This window comes from Penaeus monodon, chromosome 1, assembly GCF_015228065.2.
Source record: "Penaeus monodon isolate SGIC_2016 chromosome 1, NSTDA_Pmon_1, whole genome shotgun sequence".
In the NCBI taxonomy this organism is placed as follows: domain Eukaryota; kingdom Metazoa; phylum Arthropoda; class Malacostraca; order Decapoda; family Penaeidae; genus Penaeus; species Penaeus monodon.
This window is the reverse complement of record NC_051386.1, coordinates 20,275,010-20,293,450: the sequence shown is the minus strand read 5'-3', so window position 1 is coordinate 20,293,450 and position 18,441 is coordinate 20,275,010. Positions and strand designations below refer to the sequence as shown.

The 18,441-nt window shown below is 48.0% G+C and overlaps 1 protein-coding gene across 2 annotated transcripts in view; it reads right to left on the bottom strand.

The window, feature by feature from the left end:
* Positions 1-18,441, bottom strand: part of LOC119568304 (patched domain-containing protein 3-like) — a gene marked incomplete in the record, with an annotated part of 90,104 nt that overhangs the window by 7,803 nt on the left and 63,860 nt on the right. For both annotated transcript variants that reach the window (XM_037916791.1, XM_037916863.1), the window contains 1 exon segment: positions 215-415. In XM_037916791.1, the coding sequence (XP_037772719.1) occupies positions 215-415 (201 nt within the window).

The window sequence follows — 18,441 nt, the reverse complement described above, 5'->3', positions numbered from 1 at the left end:
TGGGCCAATGACACATAACAGATGCAGCACGAATTGGACCAAAAGTGCAGAGCAGCATTTTACTAATGAATATATGGGACCAAAATATATTTTTAAGGACAGTAAAACAATTTTTGGGCATTATAAAAAAGACCTATGCCCATATAATAATTCTAGTCCAGTAAAACAATCAAAATCTCCAAGTTCAAGACAAAGAAGCGAAGTAGCAACTCACCCGTGTAGAGACAGAAGACCTGGACGCAAGGGAAGGGCGTGATGGCGCCGATGAAGAAGGAGATCATGTCGGTCAGGGAGGTGATGGTGATGCTGACGGCGGCGTCGGCAAAGGTCTTCGCCATCCGGTCCGAAACGGAGTCCTGCAGGCGGGTCCTCCTCCAGGCCGCCAACATCACGAACGTGTCATCTATGCCGATACCTGAGGGAGGAGGGAAAGGGAGAGTGAGCCAAGCACACGAGAGACTCCTCAGACAATACGCGTGAGATACATAAAAATATGTGCCAACTCTCAACTTTCCATACATGCTGAACATCCTTCTCTCTCTCTCTCTCATTCTCTCTCTCTCTCTCTCTCTCTCTCTCTCTCTCTCTCTCTCTCTCTCTCTCTCTCTCTCTCTCTCTCTCTCAGCCAAGACTGCGCATAAAAAGGAAATCTCGCAAAACACAATGCAAATTCTCGACGTTATCAAAGACAATGCAGACAATGACAGCAACATGTGGACAGACAGACATAACAGCGATGAAAACCAACACGACATTCTAGCAGACTTAACATGCCTAAGTGGAAAGGCGATGGTGTGTCGTAATTTTTTTTTTTTTTTTTTTTTTTTGGGGGGGGGGGAGGAGTTACCTCTGACTATATATTTTTAGCTCATGGCTTAAGGTTATTCTTAATTGCATTGTCAGGCCACAACCAGACTTTTCTTCGACTGTGGCCTTGCACAAGCCAAGATCTGACGGCTTTCTTGTGTTTGTGAAATATGAAAGTACTTCGTTACCGCACTTCCAAAGTCCTCGTCTTGTTTTCATTTTTTAAGAAACGCTGTTAAATACCTCCTTTTTTTTTAAACATCTTTCTCTACATATTCACAGCACGCTGGGATGTGTTGCCGGGAAGACGTCTGGAAGTATAACAGGTTTTGCATTCTCTCTCGTTTCTCGTCCTCACCATGCAACTAACTACTCGGCCGCGTACTCTCTCTCTCCTCGCACCCTCAAGTGTCTCTGGAATGGCTCCTCCTCGCTTTGTCTCTCTCTCTCTCTCTCCCCATCTCTCTCTCTCTCTCCCCATCTCTCTCTCTCTCTCTCTCTCTCTCTCTCTCTCTCTCTCTCTCTCTCTCCCCTCTCTCTCTCTCTCTCTCTCTCTCTCCCCATCTCTCTCTCTCCCCATCTCTCTCTCTCCCTCTCCCTCTCCCTCTCCCTCTCTCTCCCCCTCTCTCTCTCTCTCCCTCCCCCTCTCTCTCTCCCGCCCAGAAAACGCGAAAAATGAACACCTACTCCAGAGCACCTACTTCGTTATCCCAAATTTGGCGGCGTTATGTAACGGCCCAGAACATAAAGCATGCACTTTCCAACAAAATAAATGCTGTAGGGGAATGCACATACAGTGAATAAAATAATCCTAACTAAATAGGGAGAGCGAGAGCGAGAGGGAGAGGGAGAGGGAGAGGGAGAGAGAGAGGGAGAGGGAGAGAGAGAGGGAGAGAGAGAGAGAGAGAGAGAGAGAGAGAGAGAGAGAGAGAGAGAGAGAGAGAGAGAGAGAAAATCAGCGAAAAGAAAAGAGAGTAGAAAAGGAAGAGGGTAACAAATGATCTGCTCTGCAGCACTCACAACCCATGGCCAAGCACGCAAGTGTGTTGGCAGGCAGGCGAGGAGAGGGTAGTCCCTGGAGACCTTCCAACACTTTCACTTTTACAGACGGCAAAGGGGCTGGTGTCTCCATGCCCGAGAACCTTCCTACACGTCTGCTGTTCTGAGAAGCGCTCCCTCTGCCCTCAAGACGACCTACGGGACGATGGAAGCGGGGACGGGCGCAGGTGGCCAGGGTTTTGGAGGATTTCGTCGGGGTTTCCCACCTCGCTCGCAGTCACAGGCGCACGCACAGATGTACAAAAGATGCGTGCGCGCACGCACAGATGTACAAAAGATGCGCGCACGCACGCACGCGCGCGTGCACACACACACAATCTTAAAATGAAATCTCTTAACACGTGATAAGGCGGGCTTGCGTGAGACACTTTCCCAAATGACATAATCGTGACCTCCCAAGCTCCCGAGGCATTGCCCTCAAGTACAGTGACCTCGTCTGACACCAATGTGAAAACGTGGTGATATTACGAACAGTTGGATGCGTTAAACTGAACAATAATGCCGTTAGATGTACTACTACGTTTTGCCCCCCCCCCTTTTTGCATCCTAATTAACTGGTTGTCTTACCCAACCACTAACGATTTATCTTGGGACACCATGTTGGTGTCATTTATTTTCACTATATTAATGTTTAATTATGGCTATAAATAACTCAACATATCCGCTCTCGTTCCTTTAAGCATGTGTGCGTGCGTGCGTGCGTGCGTGTGTGCGTGTTAGGTATGAAGGTATATGTATGTGGGGGGAAATTGGAGGGTACGGGTGGGAGGGGGTGGGAGGAGGAAAGAGGAGGAAAGAGGAGGAAAGAGGAGGGAAGGGTGGAAGGGAAAGGGAGTGAAGGGAAGAGTAAGGTGGGAAGGAAGAGGAGAGGTGGAGACAAAGAGAGGGAGGAGGAGAGGAAGTGTTAGTGTTACTTAATATCATATACAATGGTTACCTAATATATAACTTCCTTAAAAACGTTGTCACTGCAACGCTGGAATATGACTGAACAAGGATCTCCACCTAATGCCATGGCAAGGACAAAGACTGGTCGAAGATCACTGGCGTTCAACGAGGTCCCTTCGACCAGGCTTCGTTACTCGGTAGCGTCACAATGGATCGAAGGAGAAAGCGGGCATTTTGAATAAACAAGAACATTGAGCGAACGAGACTGGATGGACGAGGTAGATGAAGAGGAGGAGGGTGCGAAGGAGGAGAAGAGGAAGAGAGAATGGAGAGAGGAATAGTGAGAAAGGATGGAGGCTGGAGAGAGGGGAGGCGGAGAGGGAGAGGAGAGAGAGGGAGAGGAGAGAGAGGGAGAGGAGGGAGGGAGGGAGGGAGGGAGGGAGGGAAGGAGGGAGAGAGGGAAGGAAGGAAGGAGGGAGGGAGAGAGAGAGAGAGAGAGCATAAAAGGATAACAAGAAGAAACTAGAAAAAGGTATCATCACTCCTCAGCTAACGACCAGTCATGATACACAAACCACTTGGGTGCAGCAGCCAGGTCACGGGTACCCTCGGCGCCCATACGCAGTGACGAATAAGGCAAAGTTTACAGAGGAGTTAACACGACTTCTCCTTCCTGCAACAATACACCAGCGGAAGAGAACGAATGTGCATATGTGGGTTATGGAAGAGGAGGAATGAAGAGGAAATCGGTCAAAAGAGGAGGAACATGAATAAGAGGAAAAGTAGGAAGGGAAATGGAGAACATGGAGGTCTGGCAAGGAAGGGAAGGGGAGGACGAAGAGCAAAGGGGAAGAGAAGGTGGAGGAAGGAGGGAGAAGGAGAAAGGGTGGGGGTGATGGGAAGAGGAAGAGGAAGAAGAGAGGTGTTGGTGGTAGAAGGAGGTGGAGAATGAAGCAGAGGAGAAGAAAGAATACAGAAGGGGGGTACTGGATAGGAGGAAACGAATGGAGGTGCAGATGAACCCTAATGAATGAGAAGCGCTGTAACCCCAAACCGTGTTGCGCCTGCCTGACGTGGCCGGGCGGTCCTGCAGGTCTCCCTCCCTCCCGCCCTCCCTACCTCTCTCTCTCCTACCTTCCCTCCCTCCCCTCATTCCTTCTTCCCTCCCTCCCTCCCTCCTTCCTTCTTCCCTCCCTCCCTCCTTCCTTCCTTCTTCCCTCCCTCCCTCCTTCCTTCCTCTTCCTCCTCCCCCTCCTTCCTCTTCCCCCCTCCTCCTTCCCTCCCCTCCTTCCCCCTTCCCTCCCCCTCCTTCCCTCCTTCCCTCTCTCCTTCCCTCCCTTCCTCCCTCTCTCCCTCCCTCCAGACGTTTCAAAACGAAACTTTCGAAAGTGCCTCGTTCAGTGCGGTGTAATATCGCGCAGTGCCACGTATCTGGCTGATGTCTGGAGAGGGCGGGAAGGCAAAGGCACCGACAGGAGCTCAAAATGGCACCGGACTTTGGAGACTTGTCACTCGGAAAAAAGCTAATCTCGGCAACAGTTCTTTTGTGGGGTGGGGCGGCGGGGCACTGGGAGCATTGGGGGAGGGAAGGAGGGGCACTGGGGGTAGGAAGGAGTGGCAAGGGAAGGGAAGGAGAAGGGCAATGGGGAGAGAGGAGGGGGGCATTGGGGGAGAGGGGGAGGGGGCATAAGGGAGAAGTGGAGGGGGGCATAAGGGAGAAGTGGAGGGGGGCATTAAGGGAAAGGACGTGGAGCACTGGGGGAGAGGAAGAGGGGCACTGGGGGAGAGGAAGAGGGGCACTGGGGGAGAGGAAGAGGGGCACTGGGGGAGAGGAAGAGGGGCACTGGGGGAGAGGAAGAGGGGCACTGGGGGAGAGAAGGAGGGGCACTGGGGGAGGCCCGGATATAGGAGGGAGAGGGGTTAGAGTCGTTTGTTGCATATAAATGGAGCCTGGGTTATTTTCAGCGTCCTGTAACTGTACTTTGTCTCGAAATTCGTGGAATCATTTCAAACCTCAAGGGCAGACAATCCATTCCTAGTACATTCATAAAACGAAATAATTCATGCAGGTCATATAAAACGGGCGAACTCTGCTGAGGTCTTACTTCTTGAAATTCCCAAGTGGTCTTTTACTATCAAACTCGTTTTCACATTCACAGTCCGATGAAAATGTCGATAAGGGGAGGAGGGGGGCGCGGAGAGGACCTCTGATTGGTCGCCAATGCCCCAGGACCTCCCAATCACGACATTCTGTAGTAAATATCTAGTTAACTGTATGTTAGAGGTATTTGATCATTCTTTGAAATCATGTTTAAGACGCATAAGCTGAATTAGTAAATGCATCTTGAAGACCCGTTTACCACTAGCTTTCTGTCAAAATAGTATTATCTGTTTTCATGCCCGGAAAAAAAGAAAATGTAACCTAAACCACAGCTTTGCTTCCTGTGCGAGGTCGAGAAGCACTGTTATGGGTGCCACCGTCGTCTGTTATGGCACCGTCCATCAGAGGCTATTGTAGACCACTCGAGAACTTGCCTTTCTCTCAGGGCAGAGAAAGGGTAAGGGAAGGGAAGGTCATTTTGTTACTATCAAGCAATCTTTACACGAGGTTGTTTAGCGGTTAACGCTGATCTTGTCGCTCGGAAGAAACAACACATTCCGACTCGAACAACTTTCATTAAATGTCTATAAATATCCCAGAATACCAGCGGCGGCTCCTCGCGGGCGTTACCTTGATCTACTTGCCGAAGGTCGAGGGGGCTCCGAGACGCTTCGGTTCGGTCAGGGCGCGGCCGAGGGAGTATCTCCAGATCTAAGCGGGCACCTGGTTCTCGGGCTTAGGTTTAGACCCCGCGAGCTGGCGGCGGAGGGGTCCCCTCGCTCTTCGGCCCGCTTTCCTGTTCGCGTCCGATGTCTTCTTCCTCCTATCCTCTCTCTCCTATTTCCCTCTATCTCGACTTCCACGCCCCCCACCCACAAAAAAAAAAGAAAAAAAAAAAAAAAAAAAAAAAATCCACCTAATACGGAAAAAAAGCGGAAGACGACTCGATGCATTTCGGACGCCCCGCCGTCACCTTGTTCTAGAGTACTCAAGAGTTCCCTGATCGCGACGCAGAGAGAGCTGCCCAAGGACATGTGACGTCACCGGAGGGTATTAGACGTTCCGGTCTGGATCATAATGGCACTGATAAAATTACTTTTGCAGTGCCGTCGTCTGTGCAGCTGCTAGGCTTATGGAGAACGCTTCTGAATATGTATACCGCCTGTGGCGTAAAGACATTACTTAACATCCAACTGAAATGTACACACATCGTCAACGTTTCCTATTCATGCTAGAGTAGGGGGAGGACCTTTTACCAGCTAAACCAAACGTTTGTTTTTATCATTACCAATGTACCAACGTTAACAAATGAATGAGCCTCTCTCTTTACTTATATGTCCTGTGTAAACTATCTGTTACACCAGTCTGACAAAACCGTTTCTAATGGATTAATTCAACTCAGACGAGTAGTTTATCGTAAGTAAAAATCAAAAGAAAATCGGACAATCGCATGCGAAATATATACACCTAAAAGAAATCGACAAACTACTACATGTAGAGAAAAAAAAACTCGCACACGCCATGGGTATAAGAGTGAAAGAGATACAGGGCCTGGACGTCATCACCTTCGATAAACTGTCTGAGGCGCTGTGGGTACTGATGAAGCCTGACAGTCCCAAGCACTCTCTCTTTCTTCTCACTCACTCTCTCTCTCTCTTTCTCTCTCTCATCCAAACTACAAGAGGCAAATATAAAAGCTGATAAAATGTAAGCAAGCGAAAGGGACAGGTTTGGTAAGCAAAAATGTACTGTGCAAACGTGAAAGTAAAAGGACGAGGAGCAAGAGGATACAACAGCAAGGAAAGAAGATATGGAGGAGACAGGGGGGTGGAGGGGGAGGGGGAGGGGAGGAGGAGGAGGAGAAGGAGGGGGAGGAGAAAGGGAATATTAGGAAGAGGAGAAAGGGAGTAGGAGGAGTAGGAGGATTGGGAGAAAGGGGGAGGGGGGCTAACGCAGAATTCGGAACATGTGGAAATAAGCATAATCCAAGACGAAAGGAAACACCAAGAGCGTGAAGACACAGGAAGAAGCAGCCGGAGAGAAAACGGAGAGGAGAGCAAGAAAGATTGCCTTTTCCCACAGCCCCTTCACCCTTCACCAGGAGGCTGAGGCCATCACCCTGACCCTCGAGATGGTGTTGAGGAATCCCCGGTCACCCGAAGGACACGGCGTCGGCGGCACTCCCTCGGCGTCGGCTTGCGCAACGCCGACGGAAATGGGCATTCCTTCTCCAACGCCTACCGCGGCCCGTGCCCAAGGACCGTGTGCAAATGGGCAGACGACGGATGGGGTAGTACAAGATATAGCAATATGCAACATTTTTTCCTGCGGGAGGCTAAAACGGGTGCGGAAGAAATTGAAGGAGGAAAACGAGAAACGGGAAAGAAAAAGGTGGAGAGGAAAGACTAAGACGGACCAGACAGACGTATTTAGGGGAGGGGGAGGGGGGTTCTAAGTGCAAATTCTTTTTGAAAAGGTTCTTTTAATATTCCAATCTCGCGCAGATCTTCACCTGTCCGTGCGATGCATTCCCAAACCGATACTCGATCAAAAGTACTTTTATCCTTCACCGCTAAATAAAGAACACGCAACCGAGATTCTGCGCGAGCAAATTCGGGATTCGCGAGAATTTCGAAGCTGTTCCGAATGCCTTAATACAATGCGTTTCGTTCTGGGAATACTACACGTAACGAGGTACTATTATTGGCGTTTCGAGGACTGTATGGAAACGCATAAGTAGTATTTCTGTACTGTCTATGTCATGAAACCTCCAAGACAAAATGACCGGAGAAAGTGAGGAGACGGTTGGGAGAGTTAGAGGAAAAGGGTTGGAAAGGGAGAAAGGGGAAGAGAAAGAGAAAAAGGAAGAAAGAAATGGGAGAGAGGGAGAGCGCGAGAAAGGGGAGAGGGAGAGAGCGGGAGGATGAGAGGGAGAGAGCGGGAGGATGAGAGGGAGAGACAGAGAGGATTGGAATGAAAGGAAGTGGGAGAAGATGGAGAAAAATGAGGGAAAGAAAGGAAGAGAATGAGAAGGGGAAGAAAAACGAAAATAGCTCCCCATTCATAACCCCTTCCGATGGGGTGGTATTTACAGCATGGTGGCGGGGTAGGGGGAGGGGGGTAATGGAGATGGGTGGGGGGGTTAGTGGGGAGAAAGGCCCCTCAGACGCGCGAGCAAGGGCAAGTCTGCATTCCCCGACGCCGGCCCGGAGACCACGAGTGCCCCCGGCGTTGAAAACCTCGATGGCCGTCTACAAGAAATATTAACGAGGTCTTTTCAAAGTGCAAATCCTCACTCTCGCCCCGCCATCTCCTGCCCCGCGCCACCGACTTTCTCCCTCACACACACACCGACACAGCGAAGGATTCCTGTCGAACAAATTGCAAGAAAAAGTAAACCAATGAAGTTAAGCACACGGACACGCGCCCACGTTTCCTACGGCACATTCGTGTTTTCCTCTATTTCTTCTCCTTCTCCTCCTCCTCCTTCGTTGTTTTATTCATACACGCTTATGTACGAATGAAAGATTCACAGTGAACACACACCGTAAATAAAACAACGAAAGGAAGAACAAGAAAACGCACGATAACGTCGCAGGCCTTTTCGCTATGTTGCCACGAACGAGCGATAGAGTGGTAAGGCCTTTGGCATATTTGTCTTTTCCCGTTCCTCCTCTTGTTATTTTCGCAAGTCAGACAGACAGACAGAGAGGCATACAGGGTACACAGACAGAAATAGGCAGACAGGGCACATAGGCATACAGGTAAAGTTGCCAGACATTTGTAATCTGATTTTGCAATATGAACTTCTTCATATAGCACGTTGAGCAGAATTCAATCAACTTCATTCTCTTTCATTCATCTTCACTTGTAAAAATAACATACCCATTTTCATTAACAAAATGTAACATCGACTTCTATTCCAACCTCTCTCCGTTTTCATTTCCCTATACATTACCGACATTCCCCCTGCACATTCATGAAGACACTCGTACCTGAAAAGAAGAAAATAAACATTAACTTTAAAATATTACAAAAATCTATAAACACTAGCGAATTATCTATTCAAATAAAAACACAGTATTTGCATTAAAAAAAACACTCGAAACACTGAATAAAAGGCGAAAGAAGACCTAAATGATGAAGTGAAACATCAAACCCATCAAGAACAAACAATAAAACAAGACCACCACCACCAGCGGGAAAGTGGCGAGAAATGTACCGGATGCAATTCAGATTCAAGAAGCGACCGGCAGTCATAGACACACTATAATTACCACCGACAGATATACTCTAATACATATAGTTTTCGTATATAAAAAAATATGTAAACCATAAAAAAAACAAGAATAAAAGCAAAAAACAAAAAAAGTGGGAAAGTGGGGAGAAATGTGCTGGATGCAATTCAGATTCAAGAAGTGACCGGCAGTCATAGACACTATAAACACTACCGATAGGTATAAGCTAATAAAAAATAGTATTCATATAAAAAACTATAAACAATCGTAAAAAATCCAACCAAGAACAAAGAAAAACAAAATACCCCAGCGGGAAAGTGGAGAGAAATGTACCGTATGCAATGTATATTCAAAGAAGCGACAGGCACTCATCGACACACTATTAACACCACCGACAAATATAACAATAAATACAAGGGTATTCAAACAAAAAATCCGTAAACAATCGAAAAAAAATCCAACCAAGATCAGACAAGCATACAAACAACAACAACAGCGGGAAAGTGGGGAGAAATGTGCCGGATGCAATTCAGATTCAAGAAGCGACCGCAGTCATAGGCACTCGAAGGTCCCGCAATCAGTCAGTGTCGACATCACGTGACTTGCGGCTGAGGGGGTCACGCGATGAGTCCGGAATACCGAAGATCGTACCACCCAAAAACTACCTATGACCTTCGGTCGCTCCAAAGTGAGGAGAGAAAGATATAGGGGAAAAGCAATACGTAATGCCAGAATTTAAAAAGAAAGAAAAAAAAGTATACACTCTGAGTGTCCATCTTTTTTTTATGTATATATACCTATCGGATATTTGCTTTTTCATACCTTGGAGATATACTTCTATGCGCCACAGGAAAATTATTGCAATAATAACGATACTAAGGATAAAAAAATTAGGCCTGACAGGTGCCCAAAAATCAGTGAATATATAAGGAATCGCCCATCTTTCCAGCCATCTCTCATCCACTAATTAGCTAAATCATGCTACTCCCTTTTCCTCTCAGCTGCTAACCCCTCCTCCCCTCCTCCCCCTTCGTAACCTTGTGCCGAGTCCCCATTCAACCCCCTTTCTCTCCCCTCCCCCCCACATGCCCATACCATGTGCTACTTCATTCATTCTCTCTCCCCCCCGCCCCCCATCGACCCCTGCATGCCTCATCCCACACCAGACGTCCAGCAAAAACAGCTGACGTGATAGATAATCCTAACCCCCCTCCTATTCTTCCCCTCATCTTCTACCTTACCTCCCCATCCTCCTTTCTCCTTTCCCTTTCCCTTTCACTTTCCCTCTCCCTCTCTCTCCCTCCCCCCCCCCTCTGACAACTAAATTTAGCATCATATTGGGACCGGAGGTAGAGTGGGGTGTGGGTAGAAAAGAAAGGGGTAGGAGATGTGGAGAAAAGGGTAGAGGAGAGGAGAGACGGATAAGAGAAGAGAAATGGAGAAGGGTAGGAGAAAAAGGTGTAGGGGAGAGGAGACAGGGGGGAAAGGAGGCAGGGACAGAGGGAGAGGAGAAAGGGGTAAAGGGAGAGAAGACAGGGCTAGAGAAGAAGAGAAAGGGGTAAGGGGTAAGGGAGAAAGGAGCAAAGGGAGGGGAGTACGATGTACGACGAGAGGGAGAAAGGGGTAGAGGGGAGGAGGTTAAGATCACCGGAACCTTGACAGAAAGGTCGAGGTATTCATAAACCATACAACCAGTTTCTCATGCCATGCTTGGGCCGAACTCCCTTCCACGCGCCTGAGATATTCGCACGTACCCTATCGGGAGGTTTATTTATCATCATTTATCATCTTTCCATACACAGATTTCATCATTTTTTCTTTTTATCCTTCATTGACTTTCCTCTTACGTACCGGTTCTGATTTCCTCATTGTGAAAATATTACCGGGGAGACGAGACGCAGGAAGAAGAAAACCAAAAAAGGGGGAGGGGGAGTTAATGCAAGCAAGTTGTTGATAAAGAAAACGGAGATTCAGAGAGTGGGAAGAGGAGGGGGCATCGAGGTTTCCGAGAGTTTAAAAGGCGGAGAGAGGAGGAAGTGAGGAGAGAGAGAGAGAGGAAGTGAGAAGAGAGAGTTAGGAAAGTGAGGAGAGAGAGAGAGAGAGAGAGAGGGGAGAGAGAGAGAGAGAGAGGAGAGGAGGAGGAGAGAGAGAGAGAGGGGAGGAGGAGAGGAGGAGAGAGAGAGAGAGAGAGAGGAGAGAGAGGGAGGGAGAGGAGGAGGGAGTAGGAGTGAGAGAGGAGGAAGGAGAGAGAGGGAGGGGAGAGTGGGAGGAGGAGTGAGAGGAGAGAGAGGGAGTGAGTGAGGAGTAAGGAGAGAGAGGGAGTGAGTGAGGAGTAAGGAGAGAGAGGGAGTGAGTGAGGAGTAAGGAGAGAGAGGGAGTGAGTGAGGAGAGTAGAGAGAGAGGGAGTGAGTGAGTGAGGAGTAAGGAGAGAGAGGGAGTGAGTGAGTGAGGAGTAAGGAGAGAGAGGGAGGGAGTGAGTGAGGAGTAAGGAGAGAGGGAGGGAGTGAGTGAGGAGTAAGGAGAGAGAGGGAGTGAGTGAGGAGTAAGGAGAGAGAGGGGGAGTGAGGTAGGAGAGAGAGGAGTGAGTGAGGAGTAGGAGAGGAGTGAGGAGTAGGAGAGAGAGGAGAGTGAGGAGTAAGGAGAGAGGGGAGTGAGTGAGGAGTAAGGAGAGAGAGGGAGTGAGGGGGGAATAGAGGGAGTGAGAGGGGAGGAGTTAAGGTTAGTTCGAGCGAAACCTTGACCGCCGTTAGCCTTGACTCAAAAACTCTGGCGAAAGTCTCTCTCAGGGCACCCAGGCCCTTAGGGAGAGGCCCTGGGAGAGGGTAGGAGCTCGGTAAAATAAGATTTATTATGAAGAGGGAGGAAGAGGGAGGAAGAGAGAGGAAGAGGGGGAAGAGAGAGAGAGAGAGAGAGAGAGAGAGAGAGAGAGAGAGAGAGAGAGAGAGAGAGAGAGAGAGAGAGAGAGAGAGAGAGAGAGAGATTAACAACGATACGGGGTAACGAGATTACTGGGAAAGAATGCTGGGAAGTTAGGGCATAGGGATTATATATAAGATAAAAAAAAAGAGAGAGAGGAAAAAGGTAGTAGAAAAAAACGTCTCTGTACCGTGAAAGTTACGGTTAAGAAACAGCGATTAGATATCCGAGAAGACACTTCCTCTGCGCGGTCACCTTGGGTCAGCACTGGAACAAACAAGATCCTACAACTTCTTTAAAAGGATTCCCGACTCGGATAAACGAGTCCCCTCCCCCCTCAAAAAAAGACATTGCAAACGACAGAAAATAAATAGTTGTACTTCGACCGCGTTAGAAAAAAACAAATAAAAATCTCAAAGACCACCGACATTTCTCTCTCTGTAAGTCTTCTTTCTCTCTCTCTCTCCCCGCCCTCGACGCCGCCCACACGCCCACCAGAGCCTCGGGCCATTATCCCGATCCGGCTTGAACTGCAACCTCCACTGGCATATATTGTCTTGGCCTTCTTAACTCGTCTGCGCGTGCATGACTGTCTCCTTCTGCATGGCCGATTACGTGTGAATGCGACTGTTTGTTTCCGAGTGACTGTTTATGCAGAGCGCGTGCGCTTAGTCAAATATTTCCTTTCTCCTTTCTTTCACACATCTGGCGTTTCTCTGCCTCTTTGAGACATCTTTTATCATCATCTGTCGTATGTTCCACTTGTTTACTTTACCTGAACAGGCGCAGAGTTCAAGAGAAAGGACTTTTATAAAAACGTTCTAGCGGCTTTGTTCCGCTGTTCTCCTCTACTCGAAGCCGGAAATAAATCATGAATTACAGCCGCACTATGATAACTTTCGGACCAATACATATGAGCGATAACGATGACAAGAAAAAGTAATGAGCGACTGGATAATGAAATAAATAATAGAATAGATATGCCACGAAGGAGGAAGAACGGCTGGGGTTTACACAAGGATGTCGTGACGATAAAAGAACGGGGAAAAAGAAAGAAGAAACAAAGAGAAATAAACCAAGAGGAATATAAAGACCTCCAAACTTTACTCTCCCATCCTCCCTCCTTCCCCCTCCCCTCCTCCTCCCTCCCCAGTTCCTCCTCCTCCCCCTCTTATACTAACAGATCTCTAACAAACGCAAACAACACAAAGGAGTTACTTGTCACGCAAATGTCAAGCGTCACTCGAGCGTCCGTCGCCTCTGCTGAAGCCACTGAGCCCACACTTCAGCACAGTCGAGAGGGATTTCAGTTAATAACTCACTGAAGTGTCGGTTTCCTGAGGGTAATCTGGGGGGGGGTATGTCGTGAGGGGGGGCATGTGGGGGAAGTGGGTATGTAAGGAAAGGCGTATGAAGAGAAAAGAGATGAAGAGAAAAGAGATGAAGAGAAAAGAGATGAAGAGAAAAGAGATGAAGAGAAAAGAGATGAAGAGAAAAGAGACGAGAGGAAAAGAAGAGAAAAGAGAAGAAAAGAAAAAGAAAAGAGGGAAGTAGATCTGATGAGACGAAGGGGAAGTTGGGGAGGCGAGGGGAGGTGTGATGGGGATTAGGGTGGGGGGTAGGGAATATGGGGGGGGGGAGACTACAACTACGAGAGGTCAGGGCAATCCAGCACAGCACTTTCACTCTACTTCCCCACGTCTCCGGCAGAGGGCGGGGGACCTGATCCTACCTGGCATGGAGGGGGGGGGGGTGGAGGGAGCGGGGATTCCTTGGCGAGTGAGAGGGAGTAAGGGAGGGGTGGGAGGGAGAGAGGCAGAGGGAAGGGGGGATAAATGAGATTAAGAGAGAGAAGGATAAACGAGGTAAAGGCATGGAAAGATAAGAGGGTGCAGGGGATGGAGGCAATAAAGCAAAGGATAATGATGAGGTGTAGAGAAAGGAGGAGACGAAGGCAAGGGGGAGGAAAAGGATGAGATGATGGTTGGGGAAAAATGTGTGGGAGGGAGATGGAGGAAGAAGCAGCAAAATTAACCTGGGAACGAAACGGAGAAAGATAAGATAAAGTGAACCAGCGAAATGCAAGACAAAAAGAGAGAACAAAAAATATAAAAGACGAGGAAGATAAAGAAAAAAGACCACACGAAGGGCATGCCAAGACGGAGAAGAGAAAGAGAAAGAAAAGCCCAGACGAAGAATAAGAAGGAAAAGCGAAAGGACAAATGGAGAGGCGATAATCGTGTGTGTGTAGGGGGGGGGGGGCTCGCAGGTAGGCCAATAAAGGAAGGAAGAGGCGCTGGTGAGAGGAGGAGGAAGAGGAGGGGGAGCAGCGAAGGACAGAAATACCCGACAGGATACCCAGGAATGCCGACTTTTTAACCGATCAATGTTTTCGACCAACAGCATCACGCCGACACCACTCAAGATATATACAGTGTAGGGGGCTTCCTGTAGCGAAAGTTAGGCATTTAATCGTTTTGCGTTTTTGTGATCCGAGAGAGAAGAGGAAGGTGAATGCTGAAATGAAATTGGAAAAATGGAGAGAACGAAAGGGAGAGGGGAGGGAGAGGGGGGAGGGGGAGGGAGGGAGGGAGAGAGGGAGAGGGAGAGGGAGAGGGAGAGGGAGAGGGAGAGAGAGGGAGAGGGAGAGGGAGAGAGAGAGAGAATAAACAGAAAAAGATGCCAGTTCCAGAATCGGTGTCACAACACCTTATCGTCGGTGTCACGTCGCCTCAAGGATATGCATAAAAAGTCAAATATTTAAGTTTCAAATGGCACTTAAACGAAGCCGGTTTGAGTGCCAAGTGTGTCACAATAGACATAACCTACAGTGCCCAAAGGGGAAAGGCTTTGGCAACGTGTTTAAGGCCAACGCACGTACCTCTGATAACCCCTAGTAAAAAAAAAAATATAAATAATAAATAAATGAATGAATTAAAAATAAAATCCCAGACTTTACCTTGAAGAGAATGAAAACACTGATAAAAACGAGAGAGGGAAAATAGAAGAGACAGCAAAGGAAACGAAACACGAAAGAAAAAGAAAGGAAGAGATTTAAACTCATTCTTTCCATAAATACAATTCGAAACAAATGTTACCGCGTCACGTCAAGGATAATCGGGCGCTGAAATTCTATTCGATCAAGAACTATTGCTTATATATATCCACGCTCTTTGTTGTGAGGAATGTAAAAAAAAGAAGGAAAAAGAAAAAAGAAAAAGGAAAAAAAAAACTCCAAACGGGTTTGCACGAACGAATACAAGGAATAAATGCAACTAGCGAAGACAATGCAAACCACAGACGCCAGTAAACAAGACGGCCGAAAAAAAACTCGTGCAGACACCACCTGCCAGCCACCAGGAAGGAGACCTCGATGGCTACGAAGACTCCAAGGTATTCTGTGTCCAAAGGGCTTTTTTTTTCGCTTTCTTTCTTCCTGAACCGAGGGATGGAGGGATGCTTCATGAAAGGGAGGGAGGGAAGAGAGGGGAGGGGAGGAGGGAGAGAGAGGAGAGAGAGAGAGAGAGAGAGAGAGAGAGAGAGAGAGAGAGAGAGAGAGAGAGAGAGAGAGAGAGAGAGAGAGAGAGAGAGAGAGAGGGGGGGGGGGGCGATGAGGAAATGCCGCCGCTTTTTTTCTTATTTTTGTGTATTTCGATGGGGGGGAGGGAGGGAAGGGAGGGAGAGGGGTTGAATAAAGTGCCAAGTCGCCTCCGCCGCCGCCGTCTCCCCACACTTTATATTTCCTTAAAAAGAGTGACTTGGCGATTTCGTGGGCGTGATGGAGCGATCGTCAGCTTTTAGATTTTCGATACGTCTTTGTTTTTCGATTTTTTTTTTTGGGGGGGTGGGGTGGGGAGATGGTAACTTTTTTTTATTACGGGGGTGGGGGGGGGGAACCACCTCCGTTTTTCTTCTTCCTTGTTTGTTCATGCATGTAACAATGGTCGTTACGAGAAATCTTTCATTATTTGCATTTTATTTTTGATTTTACTCTCTTGCTTATGTGCTGTTCATTCATTCTATCACTTGTAATAACCTCACCTCTTCACTTCACTCCGAACTTCCCCACCTTTTTTATCGGATTTTTCTTTTTCCTTATTCGTTCACCCCCCCCCTACCCACCCATTACCTTATTATTAACCTCCATCTGTATTATAGACAAAAGCCCATCATTATCGGTGCAGTCTCATCTCACACCCAAAAATAGATACCATCTACTTTGCTGCCTTGCGAATTTCTCTACACTGCATTCTGTACGTACGTAAACACGTCCATTAACTTTCTTATCATACATACATAAGCACATACACACAGTACACTACACACACAGACAGACACAAGCACGTCGGCAACACTATCTTCCCCCGAATGAAGCCGAGACCATTCGTCCTAAGATGCTGATTTAGAAAACCAAAATATATCAAAGAGCAGGAATACAATTTCTTATTCAAAGCAAAAGATAATACATCCGAGTTCATACAGCGAGACTCCAGAGGGCGCCATTAAGACATGCACCGACTGAGGTCATCCACTTCGGCGTAATTCCTAAGTGGTCTAATTGGCTGCCGCGGCGAAGGTCTTGCTTCGCCCGCCCATCCGCCCGTTTCGATGCCCGTTCGTCCGTTTCGATGCCCGTCCGCCCGTTTCGATGCCCGTCCGCCCGTTTCGATGCCCGTTCGTCCGCCCGTCCGTTTCGATGGCCGCGACCGACGGCTCCCGAGTATACTCCGGCAATGACGTAATGATTACGTGATGGGAGCGACTTTTTTGTTGACTTCTGTTACTTTTCGTGGACTGGGCTTTTTTTCTGAAATTAATTTTGTGTATATCGATGGGGACGTAGAGAGGGAGGGGGGAGGGAGAGAGGAGGGATGGGGGATGGGGGGAGGGTGAGAGGGAGGGAGGGAGGGAGGGAGGGGTCAGAAGGGGGAGAGGAAGAGAAGGAAAGGCAGAGAAAAAGAGAAAGGGGAAGAGGGAATGAAGAAAAGGTCGAAAGAAGGAGAACGGGGAGAGAAAGGGGGGAGAGAAAAATAAGGTAGAGAAAGGGAGAATGGGGGAGAGGGAGAACAAAGGGAAAAGAGGCAGACGAAATGAGGGAGAAGAAAATAAACAAGGATAATGAGATAATATCTTTTAAAGGATCTCTCATATCGTATACCTTTCATAGCACTACCAAGACCTCGCTACAGACAGACAAAATAATTACGAAAAAAAAAAAAAAAATAAAAAGGTGCAGAAATCTCAAGCGAGGGAGCTCATTAAAAATGAAAGCAACAGCATCGACCCAAACACGTACTTGCATAAACTACACTACAGTTCGGGAGTCAAGCGAGTGAGTCGATCAGGATTATTGATTAAAAGGAAAGGAGAGAGGAAGAGAGGAGAGGAAGAGAGGTAGAGAGGAAGAAAGGAGGAGAGGAGAGTTGAGGAGAGAGGGAGGAGAGGAGAGAGGGGAGAGGAGAGAGGGGACAGGGTAGGAGGGGAGGAGAGGAGAGGGGAGAAAGGAGAGAGGTAGGGAAGAAAGGAGGGAAAATAGAGAAATTAAGAATGTAGGAGAAAAGGCGAAGAAAATAATGCATAAAGGAAAAAAGAGATGAAAAGAGAACGAAAAGAAAATAGAAGAGACACGAAAAAAGAGGAACAACAGAAGAAAGACGAAAAAGAAAGAAAGAAAAAGATAAAGAAAGTTTCTACTAAAATTACCGTAAACATGCGCCACTAAGGACCGTCTGACTTCTGCCTTTGCAATATGCGAGCCTATCACCTATCCCCCCCCCTTCCCAGCGCCCACCTGGGAAGGACGCACCACTCCCCTCCCCCGTCTCTCCTTCGCAACGCACCCTCCTGCGCCCACCTGCCACGTGCCATTTCTTCCTCCCTCCCTCCCCGTCTGCTTCCTCTTATTATATCAGTTCCTATATCATCATTTTCATTACCATCATTATTACTATCATTATTTGTAGTTATCATTGATATCGTTATTGATATCACCATCATCAACTACCATTATTATAATCACTATCATAAATCATTATCACCACCACCACCACCACCACCACCATCCTCACCCTCACCCTCACCTCCCCACCACCACCTATTAAGCACATATCTACTGTCCACAACACCACGCGAGGTTATCCAGTCGAGTGCTTGGCCCGTGAAGCAACCTAGTTTACTTCTTGCAGCGTGAAGCAAGCAAGGGCACGCCCGCAAATACGTCGAACGACCTAAAAGATGATGATGATGATGATGATGATGGTGAAGAAGAAAAAGGAGGAGGGTAAGGAGGAGGAGGGAGGAGGAGGAGGAGGAGGAGGAGGAGGAGGAGGAAGAGGAGGAGGAGGAGGAGGAGGAGGAGGAGAAGGAGGAGAACGAGAAGAAGGAGGAGGAGAAGGAGAACGAGAAGAGGGAGGAGGAGGAGGAGGAGAAGAA